The sequence below is a fragment of the Notothenia coriiceps genome, unplaced genomic scaffold (genome assembly GCF_000735185.1).
Source record: "Notothenia coriiceps isolate Sejong01 unplaced genomic scaffold, NC01 NC01_scaffold00022119, whole genome shotgun sequence".
Classification (NCBI taxonomy): domain Eukaryota; kingdom Metazoa; phylum Chordata; class Actinopteri; order Perciformes; family Nototheniidae; genus Notothenia; species Notothenia coriiceps.
Window position 1 is genome coordinate 215821 of NW_011354820.1, and position 14911 is coordinate 230731.

The following is a 14911-nucleotide window of genomic DNA, read 5'->3' on the forward strand; positions in this document are numbered from 1 at the left end:
GTGCGCGTTCACATGAAAGGGGTGGTATCTGGAGCATTCGACCAATCACAAACATGGAGAAGAATACTGACAGCACAGCGTCATACTTCCTGAATGAAAAGTCAACTATAATATTAGTCAAATATGAAGAAGTTAAACTTTAAACATCCATGACTTAAACACTTTATCCAGGATAAAAGCCACATAGTTGCACCTGCAAGGTGAATACAGCTGGTAAAAGAAAAAGTGTTTGAATGTGCATTAACAGGTTTATGAGTGGATCTGACTTTAATTACATTTGACTCGAGTGTTTCGTCAACTTGCACGGCCAGATACGGCTCGGCTGACTCAGATAAGGAAATATATGATACATTATGATGCATGTGATATGATGTGATATGAATGATAATGGGACACATCGACGTCTGCACTCACAGTGCTGTGGACTGTAGGCTACGTAATGTTACTTTGATCTGGTTACTTATGTTGTGGCAGATATTTAATTAAGCTTTCTTAACATAATAGTATAATAATAGTTAATAGTCCGATTGCTCTGAAGATGGGAGGTGATATTCTATTCATTTTCACGTTCACACAGTCGGTGATTTTGGCCGGCCGTCTTTCCTGCAACGGCAGTTTAAACTGTATTTCCTCCGCAGACTGAGCTCTGATTGGTCAGCAGGCGTGGTGCTTTCGCTGAGTTGATCTCTTATCCTGGAACATATCCTGCTTCGGAGCACAGACTAGGTTCCAGGATAAGTCACCATGGAGATCTAGCCCGCTAAAAAGTGAACCAGCTTCGTAGTACCGGAAATCCCAGAAGTTATCTTGCTAAACGAAAATCCTGCTTCGTAGTATACCCCCCTGGTGTTTATCCAACATAATTACTCTTGAGTCAGGTGCTTTGTTCCTTCCTTTGGTCAGTTAAAAGCTACTGTGCATAGAAGAATGAATGAATGAATACAATGTTTGAAGTACCATTGTTGAAATGCACGCACCTAATGGCACTAAGTGTGGGGTTGAAGTTCAGCTTAAAGGGACAGTTCGCCTCAAAATGCACATTTTCCTCTTACCTGTAGTGCTTTTTGTCAATCTACATTCTTTGTGTGAGTTGGCCATTGTTGATATATATGTTGTAAAGATTTCTTCCTTCTCTCCCTTATAATGGATGGGGCTTTTTTCTGGTGGTGCCAAAAACACAATAAAAAACTTAAACAGCAATGTCTCTTTCCAGAAATCATAACACAGTTACTCAGGATATTCCACAGAGGTTGTTGTCAGCAGCTTTATGTAGGAACTACTTTCTTTGCACTGTATCACTGCACAGAACGCAGCGTACATCTACTCATGAAGGCTTGTGCTTTTAACAGAGCGAGATGTAAACGCAATGATTAGCTAGCTCAGGAGAATTAGTGACATTAAAGAGGGATTTAAGTGACGACAGGGGCCTGTTAAACTGTATGAAAGTGACCAAATCAAATGCTTTAAAAAAACGTTCAATATATTGCTACACTTTAAGCATTACAATGTTGTTTAACAAAACTCTTATAGTATAAAGAATACACAATCATAACCTCTGAAAAAATTTACTTTTTCAGGCTGTAAAGTAACATGTAGACTGAGTTAATCTTTACATGTAAATCAATAATTCAACTATTGTTTTTAAGAATCAACACCCCTATAACTCACACTTCTGCAGCAGAACTAACCCAACACACAGCGTGTCTGCTTTGAAGTACACAGCTCATTTACATAGAAATTAAAGTGAGGTCAAGAACTCCTCTTAGTTTGATTGACACTCAGCTCTGCAGCCCCATTTGGACTGACATTGGGATAAGAGTTGGGGAGAAATCTTAATAGTGGTTATCAGTGATGTGCTCCTGCAGAGTGCTGGTCATACTCTCCTCTGCATATATTGGATTTTCCTTCAAAACACAAACACCACCGGGACCTGTAGGCTAAGAGCTCCTCAGGCAAAGTGCTGAGTATGCATTGTTTTTGTTCTAATGATGAATATCATTGTGTTATTATGCGAGGGTGGAACCTAATACTTTGACCTCAACACTTATATGCATTCCCAAAGCTTAAAGCATGAAGGAAATCAGAATGGATTTTGGTGATTCCTTTGATATTCAAAATGTTTTGTAAGTTAAATGCTAAATCCCGAAAAATGCTTGTCATCAAAGTGTGTACTACATTATTTTGAGAAAATCCAACTAGTATATAGGGTTACAAATGTAAACAAAGAAACTAAAATGCTACACTGCGTTATCCAAAGGAATGCACCAAACATTAAGAAAACAGTGTTGATATTTATTGTTTAAGTGTTGATTAAACCTAAAGAGTTAGCAGAAATGCTTTCATTTTGAAATAAAATAAAAAATATTTTGTATTTATTAATGGAAATATTAAGTCAATTATAAAACCGTGTTTACATTTTTGTATTTGATCTGAGACTTTAAGTTGGTTGATATGGCTTTCAATGCAATAAAATTTTCTAAATGATCAGTAATCTTTGTGAACCAATGATACCATCAGTTTATTGTCAACATAATCGCAATAGGACTTTTTCACCAAATGGTGCAGCCCGAGATGTGAAAATATAATGTGTTTATCACTTTTTTTCTGGATGAAATGCTTTCAGATTCTTCCCTGACCCTATATAACACGCTGTTTTTGATAAATGTCTTGTTTGCACGATTGGTTCCCAGGGAGGAGATCAAGGTGCAGCCCAGCCAGCTGCTGGAGGTTGCAGACCCCGGGGCCCGGATGTTTGAGGAGCAGCCTCAGCTGGAGGAGAGCTTCACCATACACCTAGGTGCACTTCTAGCGTAGTGTTTTCACACCATTTTGTGCCATTTGAAATGTCGGTTACCACGTGCATAAATCACTTAGACATGTCGTTATTCATGAGAAGCATACTTGTTTTGAACTACAGTAGTGTTGTGCTAAATGTATCCTTGTGTATTCATTATCTATATATATATATATATATATATGTTGTGTTCAGGGGCCCAGCTGAAGACGATGCACAACCTGCGGCTGGTCCGGGCCGACGTGCTGGACTTCTGTAAACACCGTCAGCACAGCAGCGGGGGGGCAAAGCTGAGGCGTCTGCAGACGGCCCTGTCGCTCTACTCCTCCTCCCTCTGTGGGCTGGTGCTGCTGGTGGACAACAGGGTCAACTCCTACAGCGGCATCAAGAGAGGTCAGGGGGACATACTTTATATTCAGAAAAATTGTTGGTGACGTTTTGAAGGAAGATGAACATTTTCGTTGGCCTCCTAACAGTGTTACATTTTCCCACCAGTGAATTCTGATATTATGTTGGTTCTACTCACAACTCACTGATTACCTCTCACTTTTACTGTGAGGATTACACTACTCTTTCACTCCTATTTATTTATTTATTTAAAGAACAGACACTTTATCCTTTTAGAGATGCAATACAGCATGGGGTGCCCTGATTAGAATTATTGTGGCCTTCACCGATCGCAAGAAACCGCATTGGCTGATCCGATTACATGGACAAAAATATGCCATTTCTCAGCGCTGGTAAACAAGCTTGTCTTTTCTTTTGCTATAAACTTTCTTACTCTCTCAAAACAGAAAAACTATTAAGGTTGGCAAGTGTGGAATGCAAATGATCTTCAATTTCTTTAAATCAGATTATATTATTATATATAGCAGGCAAAAAAAACAGGCAAATGAGAATTGGCATTCTTTTAATTGATGTGTCACCTCATTGGCTCTTCTGATTAGCCTTTATATAGAACAATGATCAAACTATTCAGAATGAATATCAGCCATTTAATCGGAGCACCCTTGGAGACATGGTAACAAAGAAGAGCCCTGGCTTTATAACTGTTATTTGATGCATCTTTTCATCCCTGTCTTTTTGTCAGAATTTGCAACTGTGGCGAAGGAGTGTACAGACTTCCACTTTCCCTTCCTGGAGGCACAGCTGGACGAGGTGCAGCAGGTGCTGCTCTACGCCCGAGCCCAGCGGAGCAGCAAGCAGAAAGAACAGCCAGGTGAGACTGGGCTGCTCCGGTACAGCTACAGTATAATGTAGACCAAACATTCATAGATGATAAGAAAGCGAAAGGCAAGACAGAAGTCCTCAAAACTGTTTCTTGATTTACATTTATCTAAACCAGTGCTTCTCTAAGTGTGGTCCGCGGACCACTGGTGGTCCGTGAGCGCCCCCTAGTGGTCCGTGAGTATATTGGTAACATTTCAAATTTGAAATTAATTAATTAATTAAAGTTTTCCACACTCTCGCGGGAATATCTCCGCAATGGAGCGAGCTTAAGTTTCACTTTCGATTGCATGATATAGCCCAGACAAACACCTTCATCACACATGTTGCCACTTGTTTGTACCATTTTCAGGCGATTTGTAAAAAACGACGTTTTTGGATATTTGTGGAGTTAGGTGGTCCGCGAGTGTTTTTTTTTATTGGTTAAGTGGTCCTTGGTATGAAAAAGTTTGAGAAACACTGTTCCAAACAATCAAAAGCTTGGACACAGAGAAGACATTTATGCACATTTATTTATTTGATCAATTTCACCATTTGACATGCTTACTTTTGTTGTATTTTCAATGTTTATCCTTACAGAGATACCAAGGAATGGAAGTGACGATAAGAACAAAAATGTTGAAAGAAATCCATCCAACATCTTACCAGGTAATCAATACCCATCAATATGTAAACTGACTCTTTTTTGGACTAACAGAGCAAAGAATCTCTCATACATTAATCCCACATTATTTAGCAATATTATTTTCTGACCACAGTAGTTTTGCATAATGTAATATTTTACACTCTTCCTTCCTCAAGGTGAGTTTTACATCTCGCGGCACTCCAACCTGTCCGAGGTTCATGCTGTCTTCCACCTGTGTGTGGACGATAATGTGCGTTCAGGAAACATCACGGCGCGAGACCCGGCCATCATGGGGCTGAGGAACATCCTGAAGGTCTGCTGCACACACGACGTCACCACGGTTACCGTCCCTCTGCTGCTGGTCCACGACATGTCAGAGGTGAGAGCAGCTGAGAGCACCGTGAAACGTGATCCAACACTCATTCTTTCTCCAGCAGCGTCAAAGCACATTTCTTAGGGATTGTAATATTTAGTAATAAGATACCTCAAGGGAATAATTAAGCCCAAATTGAATACAATACTTGAAAGAGTCCTATTATACTCATGTTTAGGATCATATTCACTTTGTACCTCTGCTGTGACATGTTTTCATGCTTTAGTGTTCAGTATTTTTCTCATACTGCATGGCGTTTCAGGCAGGGGGGGAGTTTGTGGGATTTTAGCATTTTTAGACCATTTACATGCACAAAAACATATTTAACACAGGAAAGGTAAAACCGCAAAAAGCATAATAGGGCCACTGTAACTGGACATTGGCTGAGCTGGCGGCTAGTATCTAACGGTGCTGCCACAGAAAAAGATTCCTCACTCTTCATATGTGAATGAGACATGGGGTACTTGTCTCATGGATGCAGTTAGTTTAGTTGGGAAACGACTTTAGACAGAATCCTGAAGGGAGAGGCTGGGATTTATTTTGGTTCTAAACATTTAAATTCTACCTTACTCTTGCTGGTTTCCCCAAAGTGGCCTACACTTTAACCATATTATGGTACTTCTATGTGCTTTGGTCTTGTACCTCTATGTTTAACATAAGCAGTGGTAATTATTTGTGGATGGGAAGATTACTAGTTACACACATTTTCGTGGCTCTTGACAAAGTCCTCTTTTCTTCCTCTTCATCCTAGTGCGCTCGCGGCATCCTAGGCCTTGAACTTCACATTTACCAGGTTTGAAACCAGGTTAAACAGTTATGACCTGAGTCCAAATCAAAAAGACATTTGGTAAATACACAATAAGGATTATTTCTCTCTTATAGTATATGTAAATTGGAACGGAAAAGAAAATCTGCTGGAATTTGATGGAATTAGACATTTTAGAAACATTTATACATCATAATCTGATCATTTCTTTAGAGGGAAGGTACATTCAATCAATCAATCAATCAATCAATCAATCAATCAATCAATCAATCAATCAATGTTTATTTATATAGCCCAATATCACAAATGTTACATTTGTCTCAGTGGACTTCACAGTTTGTACAGAATATCAGTATGACAATACGACACCCTCTGTCCTCGGACCCTCACATCGTACAAGGAAAAACTTCAAGAGAAAACCCACAGTTTAAAGGGGAACATGGGAGAAACCTCAGGAGAGCAACAGAGGAGGGATCCCTCTCCCAGGACGGACAGACGTGCAATAGATGCCGTGTGTAAATCGAAGAGATAATATATTTGCAACATAGGTAGAACAAATGTTTGGAAATGCGTGTGTCTATAATAAGAAGATGAATCCACGAGGATGTCAACAATCCTGTGGGAGGCATCAGAGAAGTAGAATGATGAGAGTCAGGCAGGACCGCAGAGACAGGTTTAGCCACGACTCGAAATCCAGGACTCAGGATCCGGGACACAGGATCCGGGACTCAGGATGCGGGACTCAGGATGCGGGACTCAGGATGCGGGACTCAGGATACTCAGGATTCGGGACTCAGGATGCAGGACTCAGGATGCAGGACTCAGGATGCAGGACTCAGGATCCAGGGCTCAGGATCCAGGAGCACAGGCACAGCCACGACTCAGGATCCAGGAATCAGGATGCAGGACTCAGGATCCAGGACTCAGGATCCAGGACCGCAGCAACAGGCACAGCCACGACTCAGGATCCAGGGCTCGCGATCCAGGACTCAGGACCGCAGCAATAGGATTAGCCACGACTCAGGATCCCGGCGTAGATAGATACCAAAAAGATATTTGGGGGAAGCTGGGTTATTCGGAACATGAGAGTGCAAATTCTCATTAAGACTGTCTGTGGCGCGCTCATGGATCTTCTCATGTCCAAGTCTTTGTTTGAATAACCAAAGACTTCTAACCTTTGAAGCCTCAGGAACCTGATGAGCTTTAATTGATAACTTCTGGTTCCACTTTTTCCACACTTTCTCCTGTGTCATCTTCTCTTTAGTCTTGTTTGCCATTTAGTGCAGATGTGTGCCTGTTTGGACACGCCTATTTAAAGAACAACAGAGCTGTGCCTCTTAGTCTTATGTTTACATCTGTTTCTGTTTCCCCAGAGATTTTGTGGAAAAAGGAACGGAGAATTGCGTAATTATGCTGAAATACATGATTAAAAGTTTGTAGAGAGGAAATTGAATATTATACCAACTAGATAAAAGTTTAAGTTTCCAAACAGTGACAGGTAAAACATTTGTTATGTTAATTTGTCTGGTTGAAAACAATTGCCTCAATTGCTTGGCAAAGACAGAGACAGCCTTACGTTTTCCTTGTGCAACAACAGCACTTGTTCCTACCTCAGTACTAATAAGAAACAGACTGTTTTATTATTACAATAAGCAGCAGTGTTTCCCATTCATTGATTTATTTGTGGCGGGCCGCCACAAATAAATATCGCCCGCCACAAATGGATCTGATATGGTGGTCAAATGGATCTGATATGGTAGTCTAATGGATAGTGAGATGGGCTGATGATCGGGAGGTTGCGAGTTCAAATCCCGCCTGGAACACCACCACTATTGTGCCCTCGAGTAAGGCACTTAGCCCAGGGAGAATGTCCCTGTAATTGGTCATTGTAAGTCGCTTTGGAATGAGGTGTCTGCTAAATGCCTGAATTGTAAATTCTATTTTTGGGAGAATAAACCCCACAGATCCTTTTCTTATTTGAGGGTGGTGGATGCGTGGGCCAACCGAATAGGTTAAGGGGCCTTTGGTTTTTCTTGCCGGGAGGTGGGGGTGCCCACAAATAGAATCAAATTCTGTGGGAAACACTTTGTATTGTCTTCTCAATGTATATAGTTAACTTATGTCTTTTATTTGCACATTGGTCACTTGCAACAGCCTCCAGCACTGTTTTATATATCTTTCTGTTTCTCCTTGCACTATTTTTATTGTTTAAAGTCTTGCATACATTTATGTTGCATTGTTAAAAGAGAAATTTAAATGCCAAAACGACATGCCTTGAAATTGATTCATGAAACTTGACTCTATACTATCCTATTGTTAGGATCCATTGCTCAGTTTATCTTAAGGGCAAATAGTTTGTGGGTAACACAGTAAACACAGGTCTTAGCCTGGGCATCGATGACACCCTGCCATCGCCCAGTTTGTTGACTCCGAATGGGTGCAAAACACTCGAAAGTGGGAGAAAGGCATGTGAGTGGCAGAGACATTTTAACTGATTCAGCCTACTAACGCACACAATGCATATTCTAATGAACATGTCATATATCTTTGGGGGTTTTATTTGGACATTATGTGGGGCATTTTACCATAACTTCTTAATTTTATATTATTGTATCCCTTTGTTGCACACTCTTATTTTGAAGTAAATGTTTATATAAATATTTGTATTTATTTATATATATAAACAAATAAAATATTGTCAGTGACTGTCACTAAACCCATTTCCCCCAGATAAATAATGTGTTGTGATTCTAATTTCTGACGCTGTGATCATAGGTTGTGCAGAGATTACTTCCTGCTGAGGTCACTGTGTGCAGCAGACTGGAAACAGGCGTGCAGAAAACATGCCTGCTCTTTAAACATGTTGAATTTAGATACAGTCACATTACAGGAGACTTTTGACCCAGTTCATATGTCATATATACACTATTGCACACATGTGTTGGAATCTGTCTAGTTGGGTCAATCATGTAACACAATTTGAACAGTTAACATATTCAACTCCAATGTAACCAACATACATTCCTCTGCCTTTTATTATTTTGAGCATTATTTATTTTTCTACTTTGTATTTCCCTACCCCTGCAGGAGATGACCATACCGTGGTGTCTTAAGAGAGCAGAGCTGGTTTTCAAATGTGTCAAAGGTAAGTTATTTTTACTGAAGATTTATTTTGAATTCCAAGCTGACATTTGACAGCAGAGATCTGTGAAGCCTTTTACTGTTCTTTAAAACATTAGGTCTTGTTTTCATTCCCTCAAAGTTAAAAGAGCAAAGGATACTTTTGTTCTTCTTTGATGAAATGTACCAGTGTTCACTGACAGTGTTTTTCATTTCCCATAATGCAAAGCTGATGAATGAAACATGTTGTTATTAGGGCTGTGCATTTTGCAAGAATCGTGCAATATGATATGTATCATGATACAGTGATGTCAATTCATTATAGTGCAATATTTTTGCTATACTGTAAGTAAGGCAATATATTTTAATGAAAAACATATATATGCTATTTAAGTTTAGGGCAGCTGTTATTTAAAAAACAACACACAGCCAGTTGCAAAATAGTTTAGCCGTGCATGTAAACTATTCATACAAAAATGATCGCTCAACACTGAGAAAGTTGCTCCTTGACGATGCAGCTTGAGGGATGGTAGATATACAAAAGAGTATAATTACAAAAACGAAATAACACCTTAATAAACTATGGCTGTGCTTAAAAAAATGCAGTGCTGCATTATCCACAATGTTTTTTGCAGACGAGCATATATATCTCTGCCATGCTACATTGCGTTATATATCAAATGCACCCTATAGGACTCATCAGGGGCGGATCTAGACAAATATTCATGGGGTGGCAAGAGGGTGGCAGGAGAATTTGAGGGGTGGCATCCCCTGGCAGAAGTATATTCTGATTTAAACGCAGTCATATCAATCAATGTTAACTTGGAAAGCCACAATATTGATATTTTAACTCAATAACATTTGGTGAGATTATTGTGGCACATCAGTAAAGCCTTAAATATAAATATATAAGGTGGCACACGTAATTTAATGAATTTTAACTGAATGAGTTTGTCTCACTCTTAGACCAGCAGGGGTACCAAATATGCAGACTGCTGCAATAAATACATTAATTAACTGTCTCATTGATGTGTGTCTGTATGAATATGATAATATTAACAATCATATTATTCCTATCAGCTGTCAATCACTGTTATGATTCACATCTTCAGTGCTATTATTAAATAAACTATATTTTTTGGAGGAGTTAATGATGAATGTTCCTCAAGATGCTTGCTCACCCTCCTTCTAATTTGAAAGACCAGTAATTACTATCATAATTCAAAAGAATCAAAGGAACAGTTCAGCGCCCCACAACTTCATTGCAAACAGCTACAACCTTGACTTTACATCAGAAAGAACAAACATTAAAGAAATGACTAACCTGAGACTGCCAAGGCACAAAACGTGTATTCAGCTAAAACATANTCTTGTGCTGCATTCACTTGCACTCGGACATTAGAGATTTTCTCTCATAAATGTCCGATGAGCCACAACTTTTCTTTCAAAACAAAGCTGCCAAATGGGGTGGCCGCTGGGGTGGCAAGGCATTTTTCTGAGGTGGCAGCTGCCACCCCGTGCCACCCCGTAGAACCGCCACTGGGACTCATCATTGCAAACTGTAAAGCCTAACTGGATCGTCCTCACTTATATATGCGTAGGATGCAGCATTGGTTTTTTATTAATGTATAAAGCCATTTTAGGTAAGCTTCCACTGTACATATGTGCCAGATTTGCTCCAGTTTGTGACTCTTACAACCTCAGATCCAGTGCCTGGATACGGTTCCAGGTACCTGCTGTGCCGACTGAGGCTGGGAAAAGGAGTATTTTTTTATTATGGTCCTTGGTCTTGGAATGACCTTCAATCAAGCCTAAAACTGAGGGCACTTGTCTCAATAGCATGTTTTAAATTGAAGTTGTCTGAAGTCCTTACCACCAGCTGCTCTTGCAGTAATAAATAGTGCACCTTTCTTACTGTCCTAATGTGCACAATGTAGTGACTGCTTTTTATCTTTTGTTTTCTTAGTTATGTTCTCTGTATTTTATATGTTTGTGTTATGTGTTATGTGTAACGTTGCTGCCTTCTTGGCCAGGTCAGCATTGCAAATGAGATTCTATCTCAATGCTTTTATCTGGTTAAATAAAAAAATAAATATATATATGAGTGCTTTATAAAGTGTCAGGCCTTTTTAAAAAAAAATAAAAAAACCTATGATGCATTGCACAATAAGCCAAAAGGTTGCAGCAAATATACTAATCAACATTTCACAGAGTGCATGTTAACATTTAAAACAAGTAGTCGCATTTAGACTAACAGAATGGATGAAAAACTCTATGCACCAGGGAGATAGAGTTTTTGTAGTAAATTATTCGTAGGACATAGTCATTATTTAAAATAAACTTGTATCGTGTTGAATGTTTCGTATTGTTATTGTGAGTTTGTAGCATAACCCAGCAGTAGAATACACTGAACATTGCAGATAGATATATGTGAATGAACTTGAATCTGATTTTATTTGCAGGCTTCATGATGGAAATGGCCTCATGGGATGGAGGAATATCACGCACCGTCCAGTTTCTAGTGCCAAAGGTAAGAGCAGAGCCTTATACATGTCATTTTGGTTCCTCAACTCTTAGCTTACTCGACACACACTCATGCTTCGAGTATTGCTTTGCCAGCAGATCTCTGTTAATTCAACAGAAGTGTATACTTACAGTAAGGCCTCGCATGTACACATCATCACAAAAGGCACACCTGGGCTTGCAGTACCTAGCTTTGAATGCAGGCAGATAAGAGAGACTGTTTGAAAAGCACGCCATTAATCAGAGATTATGGAGCTTTAGGTTCTCTTGACCAATGTTTACACTACTGCCATAAAAGAAAGCTTGGAAACTTATCCCTATAATTGTGTGATAAGAAATGGTATTAGCGTGTAGCTTCCCAACACTGAGGCGTAATCTGGGACTGCCTTGAATATCCAGCTCTAACTTTATGTAAAAGTAAATGTATGAACATACAGCATCAGCTTTGAAGCTAGGTTTTCTGTCATATTTGTTTTAAGTACCGGTAGTTGTGACACAGAGCTGGATGAAACTAAGCTGTTTTTTCTTTTTTAGCTTATCTTGATGTGTATTCCTATAGCTTTTGTGGTTTGTCGGGAAGGCAGCACAGCTTAAAGCACAATCTCATGTTGGCAGGTTAAGAGGATAAAACCAGCGGCATCAAAGGACCCTGACTGGCTTCAGCTACATGCTCAGACAACTTTCAAAATAGAACTTCTGAAACAACATTGTTTTCTGCACTTTAAAGAGACGCGCCGGCTAAATATACGCCCTGTTCTCTGTGTGGATGTGGGTGAATGATGCGTGAATGCTTACAGATTAATACTTAACATTCTTATTTGACAGGTGGCGATGCTTAGGGACAAATCATGTTCCCCCCTTTTAAATCACAGCTGCCCGAGCTTGCATAATTTTGCCGTATTGACTACTGTTCCCTCAGGGGGGAAAAAGATCCTCTGATGTTGAACTGAAGGGCACTGAACTAAAGGGGCTGTTAACACTTGACTGTACACAAACAGTCCAGATGTATTGCTGTTGTCATGGGCAGAATAGTTATTGTAGGCTGACTTGGAAGTTAGCATCGCACTGGTTCCATGACAAAAAGCAATGGGATTTTACCATTGGATTATGGAATAATGCCGATAAATATATTGATCTGTGGTTAACAAACGATTTTGATAATTACATGTTTTTCATGCAGAATGTTCTCCACATATTAGCACCGCTTTCATAATTTAGCTAAGCTAAATGCCTCTCATTTAGCCACTTGTTAGCAACCGCCTTTTTTAAAGTCCCCTTCAATTGTCATACACTTACGACTGGGGTATTCACTGACGTATATTAACGTTGTAGAACAAAACATAAAAGTTTATTAAGAGTGTGTTAACCACAGACCTAATTTAAGGCCTCTAACCAAAAACATGTTCAAAAACCTCAGACTTCAAGACGAGGGAACTGGCAGGGTCAGCTCTAGAACTCATTTACCACGGGGGGGCACATACTGCCGTCAACAACCAACACACAAACACCAACGCAACTTCAATTTCAAAACATGCTGTAAAGTCTATTGTCTTTCACACACATTGCAGGGGTGTAGTGCTATTTTATAGCGCACCTATGACTTGTGCAGGCATGCATGGTTGTGGCACGACCACCAAAACAGAAACATATGGACATAGCAGATCGCCACTGGGCTTTCGTCGTGGGTCATTGGTCAAGCAACACACCAATCAAAGAGCAGCAGTGAGCACACCTCAGGCTGTGTTTTTTATTTGTATTGTTTATTTCTGATTTATTCCACACAAAAAACTTTTAGTGGAAACATTTTCACTTATAATATGATAAAAAAAAGCTCTGCGTTGGGGGGGCACAGTGACTCATTTGCGGGGGCATGCCCCGCGAATGACCCCCCATGACGCCGACCCTGGGAACTGGGAATGCTCAAATGCTGACTCATTCCCAGGTTTAAAGACTCATTCCTGAACCAATTTATCAAGAAAAAAACGGTTCAATGGTTCCCTTAAGCCTAGCAAAAAAACTTTATTGAAGTATCTCCACATGTCATAAAAGCTATAAGAAAATAGTTGAATTGAGTGCCTGCACATCTATTGCCGCGCATGGACCCTGGATGTATTATTAACATGCCCTGCTCAGTATTTTCAGTCCCTTGTTTCTCACTAACCCTGTCTTTGTGTCTCTCATGTCGACAGAGTATCTCAGAGGAGATGTTCTACCAGTTGAGCAACATGCTGCCTCAGATCTTCCGTGTCTCCTCCACCCTGACCCTCACCTCAAAGCACTGAGAGATGGATACAGATGGACCACATTGCATCCACGAGGCATTCCAACTAACAGAGAATCATTTATAATAACAATTATACAAAAAGGTTTTTTTTTATATCAGGAACTGTAGAATAAATAAGTGGAGGTTTGATGAAGTAGCACATTGGCCCTATTCATTCAAACGGGGCACAATGTAACACAATATGGTAGCATCAAAGCGCTTACAGTAGTGGTTTAAAAGAAGGGATTTTAAACCAGATAGAACATTTCTATCCAGTTGTTGAGCCTTGTTATTTTGCACCTTCTGATGCTGTAGATGCTTGTTACTGAGAGAGGACGGGATTCAGTGGCTCACCAAAGCAGCTGCTGCAATGATCATTTCAGGCCTCCGGGGTGCGGTCATGGTGACAGAGTTTTATGACATCATGACATCAGCCGCCAGTGGGTATTTCAGTTTCCTTTAATGCTGCAATCTGTAACTTAACGCATGTTCGAGCTGCAGCACAACAAGGACCCAGCATTGTGGTGGTTGAGTCGTTTTAACTCTGATACAAACTGAAATTGCCATAAACGGAGCGAAAAAGTAAATTTGAATACACAGTATAGTTTACTAAAGCGATTAAGCTAGATGGAACTGGCAATGGCCATTAGACAGGTGAGACCTAACTGTTATAGCAACCATTGTAATGTTTTATTAAACATTACCATACAGATGGATCTAATATCACTATGTTGGTTATAAAAATAACATCACAGATCTCTGCTTTTATTTGTTGGTGTTTTGATGGACAGTAACTATTCGGTCCTACGTTTCATCTGTTTTTTGTTTGCAAATTAGTTTTGATGTATGATCACAAGGAGTCTAACCAATGAAAATGTAGCTTTATATTTAGGGTCTGATTGGACCAGAGAGAAGTAACTAAACGTGGCTCTTTAAGTCCTAAAAATGAATGCTGTTGCTGCTGAGATGAGCAACACGCAGGTGTTTTTTATACTGCATTGCAGTGAGTTGTAGTGAGGATCACTCTTTGCGTGTGTCCCTCCCCTCTACCTCTGTAACAGCAGATGGCACTGTTCCTAAAGACAAAGATGTGAAAGGGTAACTACACAGGCACTTCTCTTATTAAGAGAGATACAAACGTAAAGCAGCATCTGTCGCCAGTGGAAATTAATCTCAAGAAATGTTCATATTCATTGTTAGCAGGGCTCCTCTGGAACATC

The 14911-nt window shown here is 39.8% G+C and overlaps 1 protein-coding gene across 1 annotated transcript in view; it reads left to right on the plus strand.

The window, feature by feature from the left end:
* Positions 1 to 13822, plus strand: part of ferry3 (FERRY endosomal RAB5 effector complex subunit 3) — a 19879-nt gene extending 6057 nt beyond the window's left edge. Inside the window, exons 7-14 of the mRNA XM_010780684.1 lie at positions 2691 to 2797; positions 2990 to 3187; positions 3885 to 4013; positions 4601 to 4669; positions 4823 to 5025; positions 8873 to 8930; positions 11368 to 11435; positions 13618 to 13822. Coding sequence (XP_010778986.1) covers positions 2691 to 2797; positions 2990 to 3187; positions 3885 to 4013; positions 4601 to 4669; positions 4823 to 5025; positions 8873 to 8930; positions 11368 to 11435; positions 13618 to 13710 — 925 coding nt within the window. The 3' untranslated portion in view covers positions 13711 to 13822. The remainder of the gene's footprint in view (positions 1 to 2690; positions 2798 to 2989; positions 3188 to 3884; positions 4014 to 4600; positions 4670 to 4822; positions 5026 to 8872; positions 8931 to 11367; positions 11436 to 13617) is intronic.
* The last annotated feature ends 1089 nt before the right edge of the window (positions 13823 to 14911 follow it).